Source organism: Muscardinus avellanarius, assembly GCF_963383645.1.
Source record: "Muscardinus avellanarius genome assembly, chromosome: 5".
NCBI classification, from domain to species: Eukaryota; Metazoa; Chordata; class Mammalia; order Rodentia; family Gliridae; genus Muscardinus; species Muscardinus avellanarius.
In genome coordinates, this window is record NC_137790.1 from 74,022,677 (window position 1) to 74,042,463 (window position 19,787).

Consider the following 19,787-nt stretch of genomic DNA (forward strand, 5'->3'; position numbering starts at 1 on the left):
CACCCCAGAAATGGGTGTACAGAAGACCAGTTGTTCTGTCACTAGATTGAGAGTGGAATGTCAACACCAGCAAGCCATGCTTACAGTTGATTGCTAGTCTTATTAACAGACAGGTGTTTTGTGTGTGTGTGTGTGTGTGTAAGTCTGGGAATGGAACCCATGGGCATTCAACCTCCAAGCTACATCCCCTGCCTTACTTTTTTTTTTTTAATTCTTTATTTTGAAACAGGGTCTCACTGAGTTGCAGAGGGCTTCACTAAGTAGCTGAGGCTGTCCGTGAACTGTGATCCTCCTGTCTCAGCCTCCCAAATGCTGGGATTACAAGCATGCACCACCACGCCCGGATTAACAGATAGGTTTTGTTGTTGTTGTTGTTTTTGTTGTTGTTGTTGTTGTTGTTTTTAACCAGCAAGATCCTCCTGTCTCTGCCTCCCAAGTGCGGGGATTACAAACGTGTGCCACTGCACCCGGCCAGATAGGTTTTAACTGGTACTCACAGCAATGTGTTTGGAAGAGCAGTGAAAGAGAGGGGTTAGGTTCTGTTCTAGGTGTAGCTTAAATAAGCCCTGCTGTTCATCCTATTTACTCCATACACAATACGACAGGTTCAGAGATGCTATAGGCATCGTTTGTATTTCCTATGCTCATCTCACATAAAACAATATCAAACTAGACATGGAGCTGCAGGGCCCGAGTTTTAGGACAGCTGGGAGGCTGTTCTAGATGATATTCTGAGCAGACACTGGCCTCCTTCCTGAGTGACCAGGCTTAGAGCATTCATTCACCTGCAGTGTGGCAGGGGTGAGCTGTGAGCATCACACAGAAAGACGCCTCAACCAAGCCCAGCATACTAAACACTGGACACGTGTGTATAATGAAGACAAGCTGGAATAAGCCCTCCTTGTGATTGAAAAGGGAAAAGAGATGGGTCTTAAATTCTATTTCTAGAAAGTAAACCTAGGGACCAGAGGTTGCCCCCAGGCCAAGCACTGCAGAGGTAAACAATTTGTTCTTATTTCTTATTCAGAAGGACATGCTCTACCTCATCCTCCTGGTAACTGAAAATAGTAACTAGAGGGGGGTGACTGCCAAAAGAACAAACCTGTTCTTTTCCCTGTCTCCCACAGATATTTTAGGAGGTAGGGCCCGGAATTATGAAACCGACAGAAGACATAAACATGAAAAGATACTAAAATTATTGCCATGTAACACCAGAATATATTTTTTTCTCACTCTCCCATATTGTCCTTATATAAAACACTATTTTTGCCTCTAAAAATGAGTTTCCTTTGGTGTGTGCAGACTTTCCCTGTACTCCCCGACAGCAGGCAGCAGGTATGCTGGTGATAGCTGGTGATGAGTTTCTTATGGTGTGAGTCAGAGTGATGGGGACATCTCCCAAAGGCGATCTATTTTTTAGGTGACCATATGTTAAAACTGGTGGTTTTCTTTAGATTTGATCCCCATGGAAGTATGCTACCCTTTGGGGACTTATCACCTAACTTTTGAGTTTGAATCTCTTTGTTGGCCAGGTTCCTGTTTTTCAGAATCTCAGATGAGGTGTCAGCATCAGAACCACAGCTTCTTTGGGTCAGAGGTTATAGGATGAGGAGCCAGGAAAAGGATTTGGACAGAACTTAGAGGCTCTAAAGGCAAGTGGTGGATTCAGAGATCAGAATAGACCAGCAATTCAGTTAGGACTCCTCAAAGCTTAGGATCTGAGCAAAGCTGAATCTGAAACAAGTAAACAATCAGAATCGAGCAGCATGGGTTGCAACTCTCAACAAGTCAGAGAGTGATGGGGACCAATGGGGTATGAATGGAAAAAGTGGAAAGTTGAAAGTTTAAGGCTAGAGCCAGCAACCAGGAAAGCCATGAGACTAGAAACAGTGATCTATATTGTATGTATGTTGGTCTATATTGATTACATGCAAAAGACACACATGCACACAATATATGTGTATATGATATATGTCCTTTACATGCGTCATTTCATTTAATCCTCCCAACAAGCATAAGAGGATGGTAGCTTAGGAAGTAGGTAAGTATATAAAATTGTGGTGCATATATAAATAAAACTTTCTCGGGAGGCTGAGACCAGATGATCGTAGTTCATGGACAGCCTCAGCTACTTAATTAGGCCCTCTGCAACTTAATGAGACCCTGTTTCTAAAGAAAGAATTAAAAAAATAGAGCATGGGGTGTATCTCGGAGGTTGAATGCCCCTGGGTTCCATCCCCAGACCCGCAAAAAAAAAAAAAAAAAAAAAAAACTTTCTGAGAGTTTAGGTAACTAGCCGAAGGTCCAGATTCTAACTCGAGACTGGTTCCAAAGCTAGTACAATTTGCATGTTGTCTTTGAGAGCTATATTAGGACTCCAGTTAACTCAACAGCAGGTGGAGGAACTGAGGTAATAAAAGCAGTACCTTTACTCTGTCTTGGAGATCATTAATGACCCTTCCTAAAACAGAAGTCCATTTGAGGAAGGCCACAGTGGCATGGCTGGTGATAATGGATAAATAGGAGCACTGGAGTGGTGAGGAGAGAAGGTGTGTGTGTCTGCACTCAGGTGCTGGGAGAGGTGTGTAGCAAGAATAAGACAGGAAGGCAGGGCAGAAATGGCGCCACAGATTTTGGCTGGCAGATATTGACTCAAGGTTCTCATTACAGGCTAGAAGTTTGTTAATATTGGGTAGTCTATCCATAAACATTGGAAACACCTGTCAGTGATTGGCAGGTCCTATTAACTGCTCTGAATCACCAGAACAATGAGCAAATTCTCCCTGCATGGGCAAAACTTAAGCCAGATGGGTTATCTAAATGAATTAGCCTTCAGTATCCTATGGTATTGCTGGAGTGTGTTTAGTAGATAAGTCTGAGAGTATCTACTTTCTTTCTTTTTTGTGTGTGTGCAATACTGGAGATTGACTCCAGGGGAGTTCTACTTCTGAGTCATACCCCAAGCCCTATTTTAATTTTTAATTTGAAACATGGTCTCACTAAGTTGCTGAGGCAGGCCATGAACCTGTGATCCTCAGGTCTGAGACTCCCAAGTACAAGGATTTCAGGCACTGTTATTTTAGAGGAATAAAACCATTAGCTAATAAAATCCTTGCTCCCATCTACTTTTTTCTTTTTTCTTTGTGGACTTCCCATCTGCTGATAAAATACACCTGGCCAGTTAAAAGAGAAGTTGGCAGAAGTTTCTGAGACAAGATCCTTTTTTTTTTTTTTTTTTTTTTTTTTTTTTTTTTTTGATGTTTTCCACTTTGATCCAGGGGTTGGCTTGTGAAGATTCTGAGTACTGGGAAATCTCCCAGTGAGAACTGCTGGGTACCATCTTATCTAGCAATAGACTTCCAAGTAACCAACTCTCTCCAAATCCATTTGATAATAAGGAGCTGATCATCTTTGACAAGTAATTCCCAGGCAAATGATTAGTTAATCCACAAGAGGTGGCATGGCTAGAGCATCCCAAACAAGGGCCCACAATGAGGATCTGCGCAATGGCCCAGAGGGATTTGTCGAGGCCCGGAGGGTGCTGATGAGGGCTACTTCCAAATTCTAGTTTTCTTATATGTGTTAAGGAAATGTCTTCACAGTAGTTTGTGGTTTTTAATTGCTTGCATTTTTATATCAGGAATTGAGTTAATCTGTGAAAAAGACATTGATCTGGCAGCCCAGGTGCAAGAGCTACTGGAGTTTCTCCATGAGAAGCAGCATGAACTGGAGCTCAACGCAGAGCAGACCCACAAGCGGCTAGAGCAGTGCCTCCAGCTGCGCCACCTCCAGGCCGAGGTGAAACAGGTGAGCCACAGGCGTGCCTCGGAGAGCTCGGGCCCAGAAAAGAGGTAAGGAAGGGACTCGCTGCATTTGTATCTGAAAGCTTGGCTGCAGTGACGAATAGCCCCTGAGGCAGAATGGCCCAAAGCATAGCACATTGTGATCTGAGAAGAACATCCCAGAGCTTTCTTTCCCAAGTTGTCCTCAGTCACTGAAGCTATTCTCATCCTGCCTGTGCTCAACCCAGTCTCACCATCCACGGGAAGCATAAATCCGTTATCAGTTCAGGATTGAGCGGCAGGTTGGTTAATTTGAGTGCCTGACACATCGTTAATGCTCATTAAGTAGTAGCGTTTCCAACATTATTTTGTTCTGAAAAGAACATTTTCTTAGCTATTTAAAAGTTCGTTTTAAAAAGAAAAAAAAGAATTCTTACCTGCATGAGGCATTATACCAGGCATTTTATTGGAGGACATACTCATACCTTTGGGAACATACACACAGGACCTGTGGCACATTTGTGAATACTACTATTTATATATGAAGAGACTGCATGTTAATTATTATAAACACAAAGTATGGGGATGTTTTTAACAAAGTCGGATTGAAGAAGTAAAAATATAATAATAGTTCTTTTTCTAAGTGCCGTTTCTGTCTTTATCCACCGTCATAACCACTCTCTGAAGTAGATATGATTCCTGTTTCACAGATGAGGCCCCTGTAGCTTATCAGGGTCCCCAGACAATGGTCACAGTGAGGAGCCCCCACCCCATGCAGATCTAGGTCTATAAGGCTCTGGCAGGGCAGCGCCATGTCCCCATGGTGGTTGCTGCTTTTAGCTCCATGTTCCTTGGAAGAATCTCAGTGCCTGCTTCCTCTAGAGTCCAGGCATAGTCCCCTAAAATGATACCATGCAGAGAACTCTGCATCTTCTACTTTTCAACATTTTTTAGTTTTAACTCTATTAGCACAAAAGCGACAAAAATATCGTATTTTATTTAAATATTGCTCATATGTGCAAGTTATCCTTTGCTAATGTCTAGGCCGCAGTTCTTACACTGTTCCCTGTTACACTGGGCAGAATTATCTCCACTGTCCTTCTGTTTCCACGGGTGCTCACCCAGAACCCACATACATGCGGTGCTAAGATCTATATTTGGCGCAGATGAAACCAAATCACTGAGCCCCACGCAAGGGCAATCACAGCACTGCCATCCAGGTGTTTTCTGCTTAATTGCACTGGGATCACACCTGAGCCTCTAGAGAACTGTTATTCACGAGGACGCAGTGGAAAAACCTGGCCGGCTGAGAGCAGTAATGAGTACACAGATTCTGAAAGTTTTAGCAGTATTGATAGTACTTTCTTTTCATATGAGAAGTACTTTTTTATTTATGATCTCATTTTAAGAGAACAGGCCCTTAGGGAAAAGTGGTGTTATGCTTACTTTAGAAATAGAAAATGGAGGTACGGAGGAGGATTCGTGCTCTCCAGAGCCTCTGGAGTGAAACCTGAGCTCAGCCTTCCTAATTCTAAAGTGTGCTCCATGGGTCCCAGACCCACCCTGGGGTCGCAGGAGCAGTAGAGAAGCACACCAGCGCTGTCTGAGGGGTTCCTGGTCTCCCCCAGAAAATAGGCAGGCATGGCCTGGGCTTTACAGGGGGGGGGGTAGCCCTGCCTGAGGTCAGCAGGCTCAGCAGGTCATCAGAGCTCTCCTCTGCTTTCATGCCTGGTCATTTCCACCAGTAGCAGATGGCAGGAATGATCTGGACAAAACTGATAACAGGGGAAAAGCACTCCTATTTACAGTGAAATGAAATCTACAGTTTGGCTTTTGTTCCTGGTTTTTAACTGTATTTACTTTTTGCTCCAGCATCCACAGTGGAGTCATCTCCCTAGTTTATGTTTTTCCTAGGTGATATTAAAATAGGAATGAATTTTTCATTCTCCAAGTACATGTTTTGTATAGGAAGGGGGCTGGGAGGGTGGGTAGTATGTCAGATGGGGAACTAGAATTTATGCGTATAAATAACCCTGGGTTGACTAGTATCTATGGACATTCCCATTCATAATTTTTGTGTGTGTGTCTGATAATGGGGGTGGAACCCAGGGGCTTTCTACCTCCGGGCTATACTCCCAGACCTATTTTTATACTTTATTTGGAAACAGAGTCTCACTAAGTTGCTGAGAGCCTCACTCAGTACCTGAGGCTGGCTTTGAACCTGTACGATCCTCCTGTCTCAGCCTCCCAAGTGCTGGGGTTACAAGCGTGCACCACCATGCCTGGCTCCCATTCATTATTTTATGAGTTGGAGAACAAAAAAAAATATCCTGTGTGGGTGAGAAAGTGCAAAAATTATGCACAGTGAGACTGTAGTTCAAAACTGTGTACTCTTGCTCCCATCCAATGCTTAAGAAGCCTACAAAGGCCTTTGCAAAGGACAGTGGCCCTTCAAGGCACAGAGGGATGCTGCTTGGTTAAGCCACCATGCTTGATTAGACAGACTTGTTTTCCTTGTCAGCGTAGGCTCTTTCTTCGGGGATTCATCTGATCCAGTTTCAGAGAATGCATTTATGTTTGATGGAAATTGGTGAAGCACGAAATATTGATTTGGAAGCTGTTGACACTTGGAAAAGGGGAGTTAATTTAGATGTCAGTATTGATCAGTGAGGCTAAATTTAGATGCTGGCTTGAGAGTTCCTCTTTTGAATATACTCTCAAAAAAGAAAAAAGGAAGGACACCTTAATTGGATTGCCATTAAATGGGGATGGGGTTGGGGACAATAATGTGTTATGATACAACTCTGTTATTGGAGCTCGTAAATTAAAGGTTTAGGTTTGACTGTGTGGCCACAATTTAACCTTAAGTGTAGTTATACTGAAATTATATTAAACTGAAGCTTTGAAGAATGAGGAAGGCACAAACAGTGGACTGAAAATTATCTTTAACCCTTCGAGACAAATAAAATTGATGAGTACAGCAGATTATTTTTTCCTGAGAGATTATATAGAATTTTATATCTAAGATAGCCCACATACATCTGAGGAAATGCTAGACCTTCAAGGGAAGCCACTCCTCTGGTAGTAGCACGTAGTAACATTCCCCAAATGAATCCTATGTCTCTCAGATGACTGTCTAGACCCCACAGAATGCTCTGACTGCTTGCAGAAAAATTACTGCTTCAGTAAAGATGATTTCACATCTATTAGATAATTCAGGAAGACTTGAAAAAAATGACTTAATGGGCATAAAACCAAATGAATTTCCAGATGATATTTCTTCAAAGCAGTGCATTTAACAGAAAATAAGCCAAAATGGATTTATAAGATGTTGGATTGCTTCTTTGGGCCTAATGCTGGTCAAAATTTGCATCTGATCAAGATAGATGTTTAAAACAAAGGAAAAAGAACACTAGTTCAACCTTCTATTCCTGTGGAGTCACTGTGTTCAGTGCCTGTGACTGTATATAAAAGAAAGAAGTTGGAATAGATTCAGAAGAGGAGCAGTCAAAAGGACAGGCACCATCTTTTTTTCAAAATGAAGATAAGTAAGACATATGGACACTGTCTATAAACCTGTGAAGAAAGAACACGAACCATCTCACAGATAGGAATTTTTAGAACTGAGGAACTCTAAATTATGGAAGACTCCCTGCTATCCTGCAAAGAGCTGATTTTTCCTGTGCCTGAAATAACTGTGCTTTGGGATGGTCATGTACAATGACAGTCCTTGGGGTCAGCTGCCTTGAGGGCACCTTCACAGCTTGACCATAGGTCTGACTCAAGGACACAGCTACACATGCTTTCCCAGCCTACGTAATGGCAAGGCCAGCCTGCCCAGCTCCCGGGGCATGCTTATTTGTGGGCATCCGTGCCCAGTTACCTCAGTCTACTCTTCTGATTTGTGCTTATCGGAGCTGCCGTGGCCTGAGGAAGCCTTCCGTTATGTGATGTTTCCAAGGTCACACAGTTCAAAATTAGTAGAACCAACATTTTCTCCTTTTAGATACCATGCATCTTTTAGGTAGCACACATTTGATGCTCATGGGGATAATAGTTAACAAGTTTTATGAACCAGTAGGATAAAAGTTCCTAGGAATAGAAAACTAGACCAGCACACATTGTCCATAATCAGAGTACAGTGAATAGTGATGACAACCTAAAACCCTATATCATATCATAATAGGCCAACAGGCTCATTCAAATTATTGAATCAAGCTTAATATAGCTAACATTTTTCTATTTTTATTTGGAGAAGTATAAATGAAGAATTACAGCATTACTCAGCTTTGCTTCTCCAAACTGAAAACCACCACTAATACCAACACCATCATCATCATCATCATCAAATTTTACATTTTCTAGTATATTACATCAACCCTGTAAGGCACAAAGGGAAGGTACAATTATCCCTGTTTTATAGATGAGAAAACTGACGTTCAGGAAGGTTAAGTGTTTTTTGGCAGGTAAGTAACAAAGTCAACTAGTCTGGCTTCAAATTCCATGTTCTTTCTATACTATGTCAGTTTTACTTCCAGGACCAACTCATTCGTGAGGATCAGTTTCACTCTAGATTAAAGTCATGGGTATAAACTACCATGCCTTTTCATCTTCTTAAAATCAAATCTTTAGTACTTAAAAATCCTAGAATGCCTTTGTAAACAGTATTTGGGAAACAAAATTAAGCAAGGATGTGATGTGATTTAATGAAAAACTGTTGGGACCGAAGCGCATGATATTTCTAAATGGAAAAGCTGGTAGATGAGTATCCCCATCACCATAGCTATAACTCATATTTCCATCTGGCTAGAACTAGAGAGAAGATATTCTAGCAAAACTCAGGAGGCCCAGAATGAGCACTGATTTGTGATGCACGTGGAGAAAATGTTTTTCTGACACTCTCAAATGAATCTCCAAACCAAGCAGAATGCAGCAAAACAGTACAGGGACACAGTTTCAAAATACATGTTATGAACTCCATCTTCCAAAGAGATAAAGCATTTGGACATGCACCCTATAGTGTGCATTCCCAAACGTATAGGCAGCTTTTCAAAATCATTAGCACCTCTAGCCAGCCAGACACAGTCCACCATTGAAAACAGGGATTTCACACTTACACTAAGAGCCATTGCTTCCTGCAACTAATTGCTTTACAGATTGGCATCTCGTCCACAATCTGCCAGACTGGCCACAAATTAACATCTCAATCCAAATAGCCCTGCTCCACCAGGATTTATGTCCCAGGGCAATATACGTGTAATAAGGCATCAGTCATTGTCTTCCTGGAGATGAAATCTGAGAGATGCTGAGGAGTTGCGGAGACTCCTCAGCATCTCTTAGTGTTCTGCAGCTGCTCAACATGAGGAAACTGGGGGGAAATATTTTTGAAAGCAAGTCTGAAACAGACCGTAGTCTCTTCTCTGTTGACCCAAGGTAAAGATGGATGGTATATACTGACTTTGAAATTTCAGGGGGACATTTATTTCCTCACCAAACAAAATTCTCAGACTCCCTAGGAAAGAAGATATTTGGCAGTGTTCTGGTGACCAGACACTAGGTGGGTTTTCAGAGATGAAGTCTTCCCCTTGGATTATTTGTACTGACTCTGTTCGCTAGATAGTTACTACATCTCCACAAACTACAACTGTCTAGACAGTGGTGACTCTCCTTCCTTCTATCCTAATACCTCCTAGCTGAGTTCTCTTTCCCCTAGTACTCATTAAGGTCACCTAGGAGTTGTATTCAGCCCAGCCATAGCCTCTAAAAAGTTAAGTTCATTATAATTTATTCTTCCTTTCCCTGATGATCTAGGACATGAATTAGCCATACCATTTTGCTTGTTTTCTCTCCTGCCTGTCTACAATTGGCCAATTTTGTAAGGTAGAGGATGTTGGGCCCACTGCCCTGTTGTGACTTGGCTCTTCGTTATTAACTTTCAAAACACTACTACACCACACTCATTATTTATAGGGTATTGTGCTAGGCACCACGTGACATTAGTTTACTTTCTAAGTGGGAAGTGTAGATGTGTGGTGATTCTCATAAAGATAGTAAGTACAAAGTAGAATACTTATACTAGATGAGAAAGAGATGACTTTTAACAGGAATGATTAGGTATGGAAGATTTCAAAAAGTTGTCATCTGAACTGAGCCTTAAAAATTAGATACCAATATTGGGAATTTATTTATGTATTTATACCATAAGTCTGTATTCTAAAAGGAACTTTAGACACACGTACAGTACAACCAAGTTAAGTAATGTTTGAGTGGGTGAGGAAATTAGATGTGGGGAGGAAGTCATAGAGATAGCTGGGAATGAAATTGGCACATAAAAGAAATACCTTATGGAGACAGAGTTAGTAGGGTTGGGGAGATGACTATTTCAGACCCTTCTGCCCTCTTTCCAACAGGGCATTAAAAATAGAGAGCCCCCCGACTGAAGTGCCCATAGGGAAGCTTCCCTTCCAGCTCTGGGAAGCCTCAGAAGGCCATTCACCTTTAAACCCATATGCTTATCCCCATTCCCAGGTCCTGGGATGGATCCGCAATGGAGAGTCCATGCTCAACGCCAGCCTGGTCAATGCCAGCTCTTTGTCGGAAGCAGAGCAGCTACAGCGGGAGCATGAGCAGTTCCAACTGGCCATCGAGGTAACAACCAAATCTGGCTGTACTGTCTTTGTGTCCTGTTTGCTCTGTGCCTTGGGCAAGATGATCTCCTGAGATGGGGGCCTCCCTTCAGGTGGTGGAAGGTCCAGGGAGCCTTCCTACCATCCAGGTACTGCTGGGAAAGCCAGGGTGGGGGTTTCGTTCCACCCAACGAGGCTGGCATCAGAATTCCAGTATTCATCCTACAAATGGGAAACTTTGCTTCTCATCAGTGCCTTCAACCTTTAAGGCCCCTGGTACTTTGAGTTTTTCACATTATAGACTATGCGCCAGGTCAGGCATATAAAGCTAAAAGGTTAGAGTTACTTCCAACTGAAGCTCACCCAAAAGTAAGAATTAAAAAAAATGCACAAGTCAATAGTAAATTGGGATCCTGTTTTTAATCATTTGGTTTATAGGTCAGAGTCCTTTTAACAAGGACCAAGAGCATCGGAGCAGATTGCACCATAGCGTGTGCCTCACTGAGAGCAGTTATTCAGTAATGCCAGTAGACGACATATTTAAAGAGTAAACAGCAACCAGAAGTTCGCCACCTGGGACTCTTTGAAAGCCTATTTTAAAATAAAACTCCACTTATGATAACCTAATATAAATGCTGCCTTGCTTTAAATAATACCTTTGATTAACTTTTCTACTAGGACATTCTCCTTCCCAAAGAGACTAAAGCTGATTGCTTTATAGTGTTGTGGGAGAAAGTAGGAAATGGGACGTTAGAAGCGTATTAAAAATAAAATAAGTTCAGTACCAATGGGAATAAAACTGAAGAGTGAAAACTTAAAAGATTCTCAGTACTTGTGTCTTAGTGTAGAACTTAGCCCACTTCTGAATGTGTAAGAACTGCAAAGGTGTGATCTTCTAAAAAGAATTGTGTACAATAGTGTTAGGAAGATAATAAAATTTTAACTGTGCCCAAGAACATCGTTTTATACAGTAATTCAATTGATTGGTGGCCATTTAAAAACTAATATTGATTGAATTCAACCATTTAATTTTTCAGAAACCATCTTGAGTGCATAAACACATCATTAAAGTGAATCATATGTTTCCATAGGATGCTTGATGTCTTCTCAGGAACTAATACTAGTCCTAGAACTACTGTCTGAGATTTGAGATTTAAAAACAAATTGTAAACTGGACCTGGTGGCATACATCTGTGAAACCAGCTACTCAAAAAGCTGAAGCATAAAGATCACAAGTTCAAGGCTAGCCTGGGCAACTTAACAAGACCCTGTCTCAAAAAATAAAAAAGGCTGGAGCCAGGCGTGGTGGCACACGCTTGTAATCCCCGCGCTTGGGAGGCTGAGACAGGAGGATCGCACGGGTTCGAAGCCAGCCTCAGCTACTTAGTGAGGCAACTTAGTGAGACCCTGTTTCCAAAAAAAAAAAAAAAAAAAAGGTCTGGGCGTATAGCCCAGAGGTAGAAAGCCTCTAGGTTACACCCCCAGTACCACCAAAAAATAAAAAAGGCTGGGAATGTAGCTTAGTGGTGGAGCCCCATTGGATTTAATCCTCAGCATCACAAAAGAATAATAACAACAACAACAACAACTATATGCTTCATGTACTGTATGAGCAAACAATTTTCTAAGGAGAGGAATTAACTAGAGGAGAAAAGTTTTATTATCACCAGCTGTCCCTATTGCAATTTACTGACACATCCAAATATGAAAGCGTTAGGACCTGCTCACGGGAAAGGGAAAATCAGTACGGGGTTATTAAGACCCCTGGCGAACATGTTTCTATAGGCAGAGGCAGAGAGGACTGCCCAGCAGTGAGTCTAGCAGTAAGGCGTGATGTTCTGTGGGGTGCTAAGCAGAGGCAAGGCAGCTCTTGTCATCCCCTTCATTCATCTGGAATGAGGTTCACATGCCCTGGCAGATGAGTAAATTTCTAGTCCCCTAATCAAATTTGGGCAAATTAAGACCAAGTGTCATGACAGGCTAGAGCATCTTGGATTTGGCGGGAAAGAGCAGGGAAATGCTTTCCCAGCGCTAGTGAGATGCCTGAATTCCATGGATGCATATGCAGCGTGCATTGATTCCTATAAGATGCCACTGCTTCCTTGCAGATTTGAGGCTCCCTGAGCATTAATGTCTCCTAATCAGTTCTGGGTTTCAATATGGGTACAACTTGACCCAGTATTGGTGGATTGATGCTGAGATATAGGAGATTCTAGGGTTGATATCTGTGGTCTTGAGAGGGCACCTCAGAGCAGATAGGATTTCTAGACTGTCTTGGGAATTGGCAGTAGGCAGGGTCTTCAGTATGGCTAGAATAACAGGGAGATCAGAACCAGAATATCAGTACATGTTCCTTCTCCAGTGGCCTGTACTTCTCTCTAAATGTAAGCTAGATCAGGTTCTGCATAAGGAGAATAAGAAGCCAGGGAGGATATAAGTGATTTTAAAGGGGATGTAAGTAGTCTGATTTGGTGTACTCCATTTTTGTGGTACTGGGGATTGAATTCAGGGACATTCTACCTCCAACCTATACCCCCAGCTCTTTTTTAATTTTTATTTTGAAACAGGGTCTCAGTAGATTGCTGAGAGTCTCACGACTTGCTGAGGCTGTCCTTGAACCTGTGATCCTCCTCTCTGAGTCTCCCAAGTCGTGGGAGTAGAGGCATGTGCCACCATGCCTGGGTGGCTTCCCCATTTTGACAGTATTATTGGAAATCTTTACAGTCATTGCTGATGGGGTCATGATGAGACTACTTAGACCCTATGAAAGAACCCTGAGTTTCATAAGGGAAACTAAAGTAGCTGTTGGTAGGATGCTTATAATTTATTGTGTAAACTAAGATACTTTTAAGAGTGAAAAAAGAATTATTAATAACTAAGCCAGAAAACAGATATGTACTGGAACTGTCCTGAACAAACCAAGATATCTGCTAATACTAGCTTTAGTGACCTCCTTGGACTGAAGGTTTTGGTCTCCCCAAGGAAGAGCAGAATTCTTACCTGAAGTAAGTGTGGTGTTTGTAAACCTTCCCCCAAGCCATTCAGAATAAAGAGTAGTACAGCACCCGAGGCAGCAGGGCTTCATGAGGCAATTATATGATTATATGTTTGCATCCAGGATGCAGCTGATGTTTCTTTGGGAACTGTGCACTTTGTAGAGAGAAGCTCAACTTTAGAATTCATTTTGACTTGGAATCCTCTTATGCATCTGGAGCACAAATATTATGCCAGAAAAAAAGTAGCTAATAAATTCAGTTGATTCAGTTCAATTTTCTTCTGCATGCTCCTACTAAATATTAATGTCCTTGATAATCCATGTCTTAAACATATAGCACTCAATAGGATTAGATAATAAGGAGTAGAAGTAAATGACTTAAGCTTGGCAAAGCAAAGATTATGTCACATGGATAAGAGTTTATCATTTAGGAAATTAAAGGGGAAAGGAGTTTCCGGGACTATTAGATGATAATGAGTTTTAGAGTATGGGAAAGACCTTATTACATAGCATAAATTATAGGAAAATTTAGGCTCCACTTTTCTGAGAAAGCGTGATAACAAGCTTATGATGACAGTTACATGCTGGTTTTATACAATAAGGAAAAGCCACATAATTATCATAATCACTAATATTCATCTGATGAACCCTTCCTGCGAATGAGAAATACCATAGAGAGCATCTTAATCCTAGAGGTAAAATGATGTGGTGTGATTTCCGTCCATGGAAAGAACATGGGTTTGGGAGTAGGTCAAACCTGAGTTTAATACCTTGCTTCGTCACTTCCTTGGTCGTACATTTTTGGACAAGTCATTTAGACAGCTGAGCCTCAGTTTCTAAATCTCTGAGATGGGAAAAATAATATCTACCTTGAGCCAGGCATGGTGGTGCATGCCTGTAATACCAGTACTTGGGAGGCTGAGACAAGAGGATCACAGCTTTAAGGCCATCCTCAGCAACTTAGCAAGATCTTCTTTCAAAGTAAACAATAAAAAAGGGTGGAGTTGTAGATCAAAGATAGAACACCCCTGGGTTTAATCCCCAGTACAAAATGCAAACACACGTACACACATTCACCTTGTAGCATTGTTCGAAAAACTAGAAAATATATGCATGAGCACTGTGCCCAGCACAGAGTAAACCCTGACAGATATTTAAGTGATTTCTTTCCAGACATTCTTACCTTGAGAGTTTCACAGTCTAAGCAAAGGTTTAGGTGAGTGACATCAAAGTATGGCAGTCTTTCGATAAGTCTCAGGCCATCTGGAAAGGCCTCACTGAAAAGGACAGACTTGAGGTACGTCACAGGGAAGCTGGCCACCACCATGGTAAATACAGGGGGCATCCCCAAGGCCAGAGGAAGGAAAGTAGCAGAGTCAAGAAAGCTTGTGGCGTGTTTTCACGGGCTTTGGGGAAGGAAACACGTATAGGAGTAGTTAAAGACCCCATTGTGAGGGGCTTTTAATGACAGCCTCCAAAGTTTGAACTTAATATCATAGCAATGAGGGAACCACTGAAGGCTTTTTAATTGAGAGAAGGGAGTGATAACTTATATCATAAAATGAGAGTTTTAGAGCTGAAAATTATATCAGATGCTACTTAATACAAGCACTGTCTATTACAAAGAAATAAAGCTATCAGCCGGGCGTGGTGGCGCACACTTGTAATCCCCACGCTTGGGAGGCAGAGACAAGAGGATCGCGCAGGTTCGAAGCCAGTGTGTGCGCTGGCTTAGGAGACCCTGTTTCCAAATAAAAATGTAAAAAAAAATAGGTCTGGGAGTATAGCCCGGAGGTAGAAGGGCTTCCAGGAACCCCAGTACCACCAAAAAAAAAAAAAAAGCTGTCAAAAATATAAAAGATGGGCTGGGGTACAGCTCAGTGTTAAAGCATATGTTTAGCGTGCTTGTAGTCTCGAGTTCAAAACTCAGCACTGAAAAAAATAAAATGAAGGAGGAATTTGGTGGATTGGAAATAGAAGGGCGGAAAACTAGTTGGGTCACCTAAGAAGAGATGAAGGTGGAGCTGGGGGAGTGGGTATCAGCAGTCATAAATAATGTTGGGGTTACAGTCCTCGGTGGCAGGGAGAAGTGGGGTACCCCCAGAAGTGGCAGGTGACTCAGAAAACTGTTCCCAGAGAAGAGTTGCTCAGCTTCCCCTGTGGAGTTTGGGGGCTTCTTGGGAGGAGGTGGAGGCTTTGACAGGGCAGGGGAGCCTTTCCCATTTGCAGGCAAGTGAAGGTGTCCTTGTAGCAGGCTGACAGGGGACAGACAGACCAACTGAATGATGGCTTTCTAGGAGGTGAGGGGTGTGCAGGCGGCTCCCCTGCATCTGAGGGCAACTAAAGAGGAGGGCCAGGCATCAGGCAAGAAGAGGCTTAGACTGGGGAATCATTACAGAGAGACGAGAGAAGCCAGGGGTTTAGATAAAAGCAAGGCCTGACCTTGGTACTGCTGCGTTTAGGAAGCAGATAAAGAAAGCCAGGGATCTGTGGTGGGTCAGTTCTGCCTTTGGTTTTGTTTTCTCTAGCCGCATTCAACAATTGGAAACCCAGTGCTTACAGGCTCATCAGGACAGAGGGCTGACTGAGGTCACTAGAGGAGGCCATGGAAGGGGAGCTACTGCAGATTCGGTAGAGAGTGGAGAGAAGGCAAAAGGTGGTTGATAGACCAGGGGAAAGAAGTAGGAGTGTGCAGACTGCAGTCTTTGATGAGGGTGAGGGGCAGACGTGGTGGGAGTCAGGCGGAGGAACAGGTGAGACTGAGGGAGGGGGTCATACCAGCCCCAGCAGTGCTGAACGAACGAGCTGTGCGAACAGCCGCAGCCCTGCTGCCCAAGGACAGGCACGGGTTCTGGAGGAAGTCACTGGGCTTCCAGCTGCCCCTTTCACTACTCACTAAGTTATACTTTCCTAAAATGACAAAGGCAAAATTAGTGTGGCATATGAGCGGGAAGGGTCTCAGCGCTGGGGCTGGGGGTTGTGACGCTCGTGGCTCTTGCAAATCAGTGACTCTGATGGTCTCCTATGGGTCAGCCACATTTGTCTTAGGAAATTTCAATCCCAGCTGGTGTGTGTGTATGTGTGTGTGTATGTGTGTGTGTGTGTGTGTGTGTGTGTGTGTGTGTATGTGTGTGTGTGTGTGTTTTGCTAGGGATTGAACCCAGGGGCATCTGCCTCTAAGTTACTCTCCAGCCATTTTATTTTATTTTATTTTATTTTATTTTATTTTATTTTATTTTATTTTATTTTATTTTTGCAGTACTGGGGATAGAACTCAGGGGCATTCAATCTCTAAGGTATACCTCCAGCCCTATTTTTTATTCTATTTTTTTTTTTTTTTTTGGTGGTACTGGGGTTCCTGGGAACCCTACTACCTCTGGGATATACTCCCAGACATATTTTTTATACTTTTTTAAATTGGGAAACAGGGTTTCTTAAGCCAGCACGGCTGGCTTTGAACCTCCGTGATCCTCCTGTCTCCGCCTCCCAAGCATGGGATTACAAGCATGAGCCACTACGCCCGGCTTATTCTTTATTTTGAAACAAGGTCTCGCTGAGTTGCAAAGGGCCTCACTAAGTAGCTGAGACTGTCCATGAACCGCGATCCTCATGATGCTGGTATTAAGCACCCACCACTATGCCCGGCATATTTTTTTTTTTAAGCAGAGTCTCACTACGTTGTGAAAGGCCTCACTAAGTTGCTGAGTTGCTGAGGTTGGCTGTGAACCTGCAAACCTCCTGTCTCAGCCTCCCAAGAATTGGGATTATAGGTGTGTGCCACCACACCCGGATTGGCTCTCTCCGTGCCGCCTGATCCTCCAGCCTGATCGCCCCACCTCCTGCAGTTCGTGTGAACTTAAAGAATGCAAAGCATATCTAGCCTGAATCTGAAAGCATTCAGAAAAGGAGACTTATATATAATGCATAGAGATATGTGAATATCTTAAAAGCAACTGTAAAAATGTAGGGATCGTGCATTGAGCTGAATTATCCACGGTACTGCTCTGCTATTTGGTGAAGTAACTAAGGGAGGATGTGAGGGGTCACAGTAGCTTAATCAACCACCCTAATTTATTCCTTCTACTAGAATCCTTTTCAACTGATTATTCGTGTTTAAAATGGTTGCATTGTTATCTGAGATTTATATTACATGGAATTTTTATGTAACATGCTGTGTTTACTTGATCTATAAAATGGGACTGCAGCAGGAACTGCCTTTGAAAATTTAATGATGAACAATTTTATGATTTGATTTGAAAAGGAAATTTAATGAACCAGAGAACAGACTTCTATCCAGTTTCTGTTTCTCTGCCATAGAAATGGAAATGTCCTTAAAATCCAGAGGGACGTAATTAGAAAGTAAGGACTGGGAGTAAGAGTTTGGGTCTTGAAAGATTCGTTAATAAAAATGTATGGTATCTTTTTTAAAAAAAAATCTATGCTTTAAAAACAATAATGTGTTAATCGTCATGACACAGTAGATCAGACATTTAAAGCTCTTTAACTTCTCTGCATCTCCCCACTCACGCCTCACTCCACCCCCTCCCATACCACGCCTGGGTCGTTCCCACGGACCTCTCTCTCCTCCCCTCGCGCCCAGTCCCTCTTTCATGCCACTTCCTTGCAGAAGACGCACCAGAGCGCCCTGCAGGTCCAGCAGAAAGCAGAGGCGCTGCTCCAGGCCGGTCACTACGACGCCGACGCCATCCGGGAATGTGCCGAGAAGGTGGCCCTCCACTGGCAGCAGCTCATGCTGAAGATGGAAGACCGGCTGAAACTGGTCAACGCGTCAGTGGCCTTTTACAAAACCTCTGAACAGGTGAGGGGAAGGGCTGTGGGACATGTGGGGCTGAGCCTGGCAGAGGGCTCTTTCCTGCTCCTCGTTGCAGCTCTGTGGTACAACTCTCCAGCAAGGAGCCAGCCTTCTCAGTACTGACCTTTGGCAATAAAAGAATAGTTAGTGGGAACACCACAAGTTGCCCTCCTGATCATCTTTTCCAGTGGACCATCTCATTGTTTCTCATAAATTTCTCAAGCTCATCAGACCTATACAGACATGTTGAAAATGGAGATTAGCTGTACACTGAATGCTAGATTTTAGCAGTAGATCAGTTATATCAGTTAGCTGTTGCTGCAGTAATGCTGTGGAACAAACTGCCCCAAAACCCAAACATTTAAAACTCAAAAATTAAGCATTTATTTTTGATTAAGTATCTGGGATTGAGCTAATTTCAGCTGAGCTTGGCAGAGATAAGCTCCAAGCTATACATTGCATCCAGACCTGCTTCTGTATCTCTTATCCTCTTTGATCAGCAGCCACTTGAGGCACATTCAAACTCACGGGCACAAGTACAGAAGTCCCAAATCTACTGTGCAAAAGCATTTCACCCTGTGCTTCTGTTGTATTCTGTAACATCCCATTGGCCAAAACAAGCACACAGCCAAGCCAACGTCAGTGAGGCAACCCTGCCTCCCATGAAGGTTGGGAGAGGAAAGTGAATATTCATTGAACAATAATATAATCTTCCACCACTAGGCATGATGCACTGCTTGGAAAACATATGGCTGTGCCATCCCTGGGGCTCCCTGTCTAATGGAAGAAACAAAGCTCTCTGTCATTGGGGAACTGTGAACCCAGGTGATAGGATGGTACAGCTATGGGAGAAGAGGCAGGAGATGCATACAGTAGGGGCTTGAAGATGCAGATATATTACCATTGCCTTTGTAGTGCAATGTGTGCAAGGCCTAAGAAGATTTCTTATGTGACTTGGGTGCTGTCAGAGGATTATTTTCATGAAATAGAGGCTTAAAGCAGTAGTAATGTTTTACAAGGCAAAATAATTTTTCCACTTGAACTGCTTCCTAGCAGAAATAGATCAGAGAAACATTCCCCTCTGGGTGACTTACAAGGACCCTGCGAGAGTCTTCCTTGGAGCAAATATAACATGCCCATGAGAGCCGCAGCCAGTGCGATAGCCCCACACCTCTCGCTCCTTCTTTCTGTTGTTTCAGGGAAATAATGCCTTTGCTGTCCACAGAGGTGAGAGCAGCCACCTCAGATGACGAAGAGCTTCCGCTCTTGATCTCTAGCACCAGCACAGCCAGTCCAACCCCAGCAAGCTCTGTAGGAGAAATTGATGTGCTGGCTCTAGATTTATTTGGAAGTAAAATGCAAATGCAAAGAACCTGGAGTAGCCAAAACAAATTTTGAACAGGAAGGATGGAGCTGGAGAGATTATACTATCTGATTTAAAGGCTTACTTTAAAGCCACTGTGATCAAGACAGGATGGTATTTGTAAGAATAGACACATTGGAACAGAGTTTATAAATTTACACACACGCACAGTATATATAGTTAGTTGACTTTTGAGAAAGCAGTTTCA

General features: G+C 42.8%; 1 protein-coding gene across 12 annotated transcripts in view; it reads left to right on the plus strand.

Annotated features, from left to right (window-relative positions):
- The window catches only part of KALRN (kalirin RhoGEF kinase), a gene marked incomplete at both ends in the record, with an annotated part of 686,722 nt that overhangs the window by 373,444 nt on the left and 293,491 nt on the right, over positions 1-19,787 (plus strand). For 8 of the 12 annotated variants that reach the window (XM_080696283.1, XM_080696287.1, XM_080696272.1 and 5 more), the window contains 3 exons: positions 3,641-3,807; positions 10,311-10,430; positions 18,004-18,222. In XM_080696283.1, coding sequence (XP_080552409.1) covers positions 3,641-3,807; positions 10,311-10,430; positions 18,004-18,222 — 506 coding nt within the window. The remainder of the gene's footprint in view (positions 1-3,640; positions 3,808-10,310; positions 10,431-18,003; positions 18,223-19,787) is intronic. The other 4 variants (XM_080696289.1, XM_080696284.1, XM_080696290.1 and 1 more) reach the window with 1 other exon arrangement.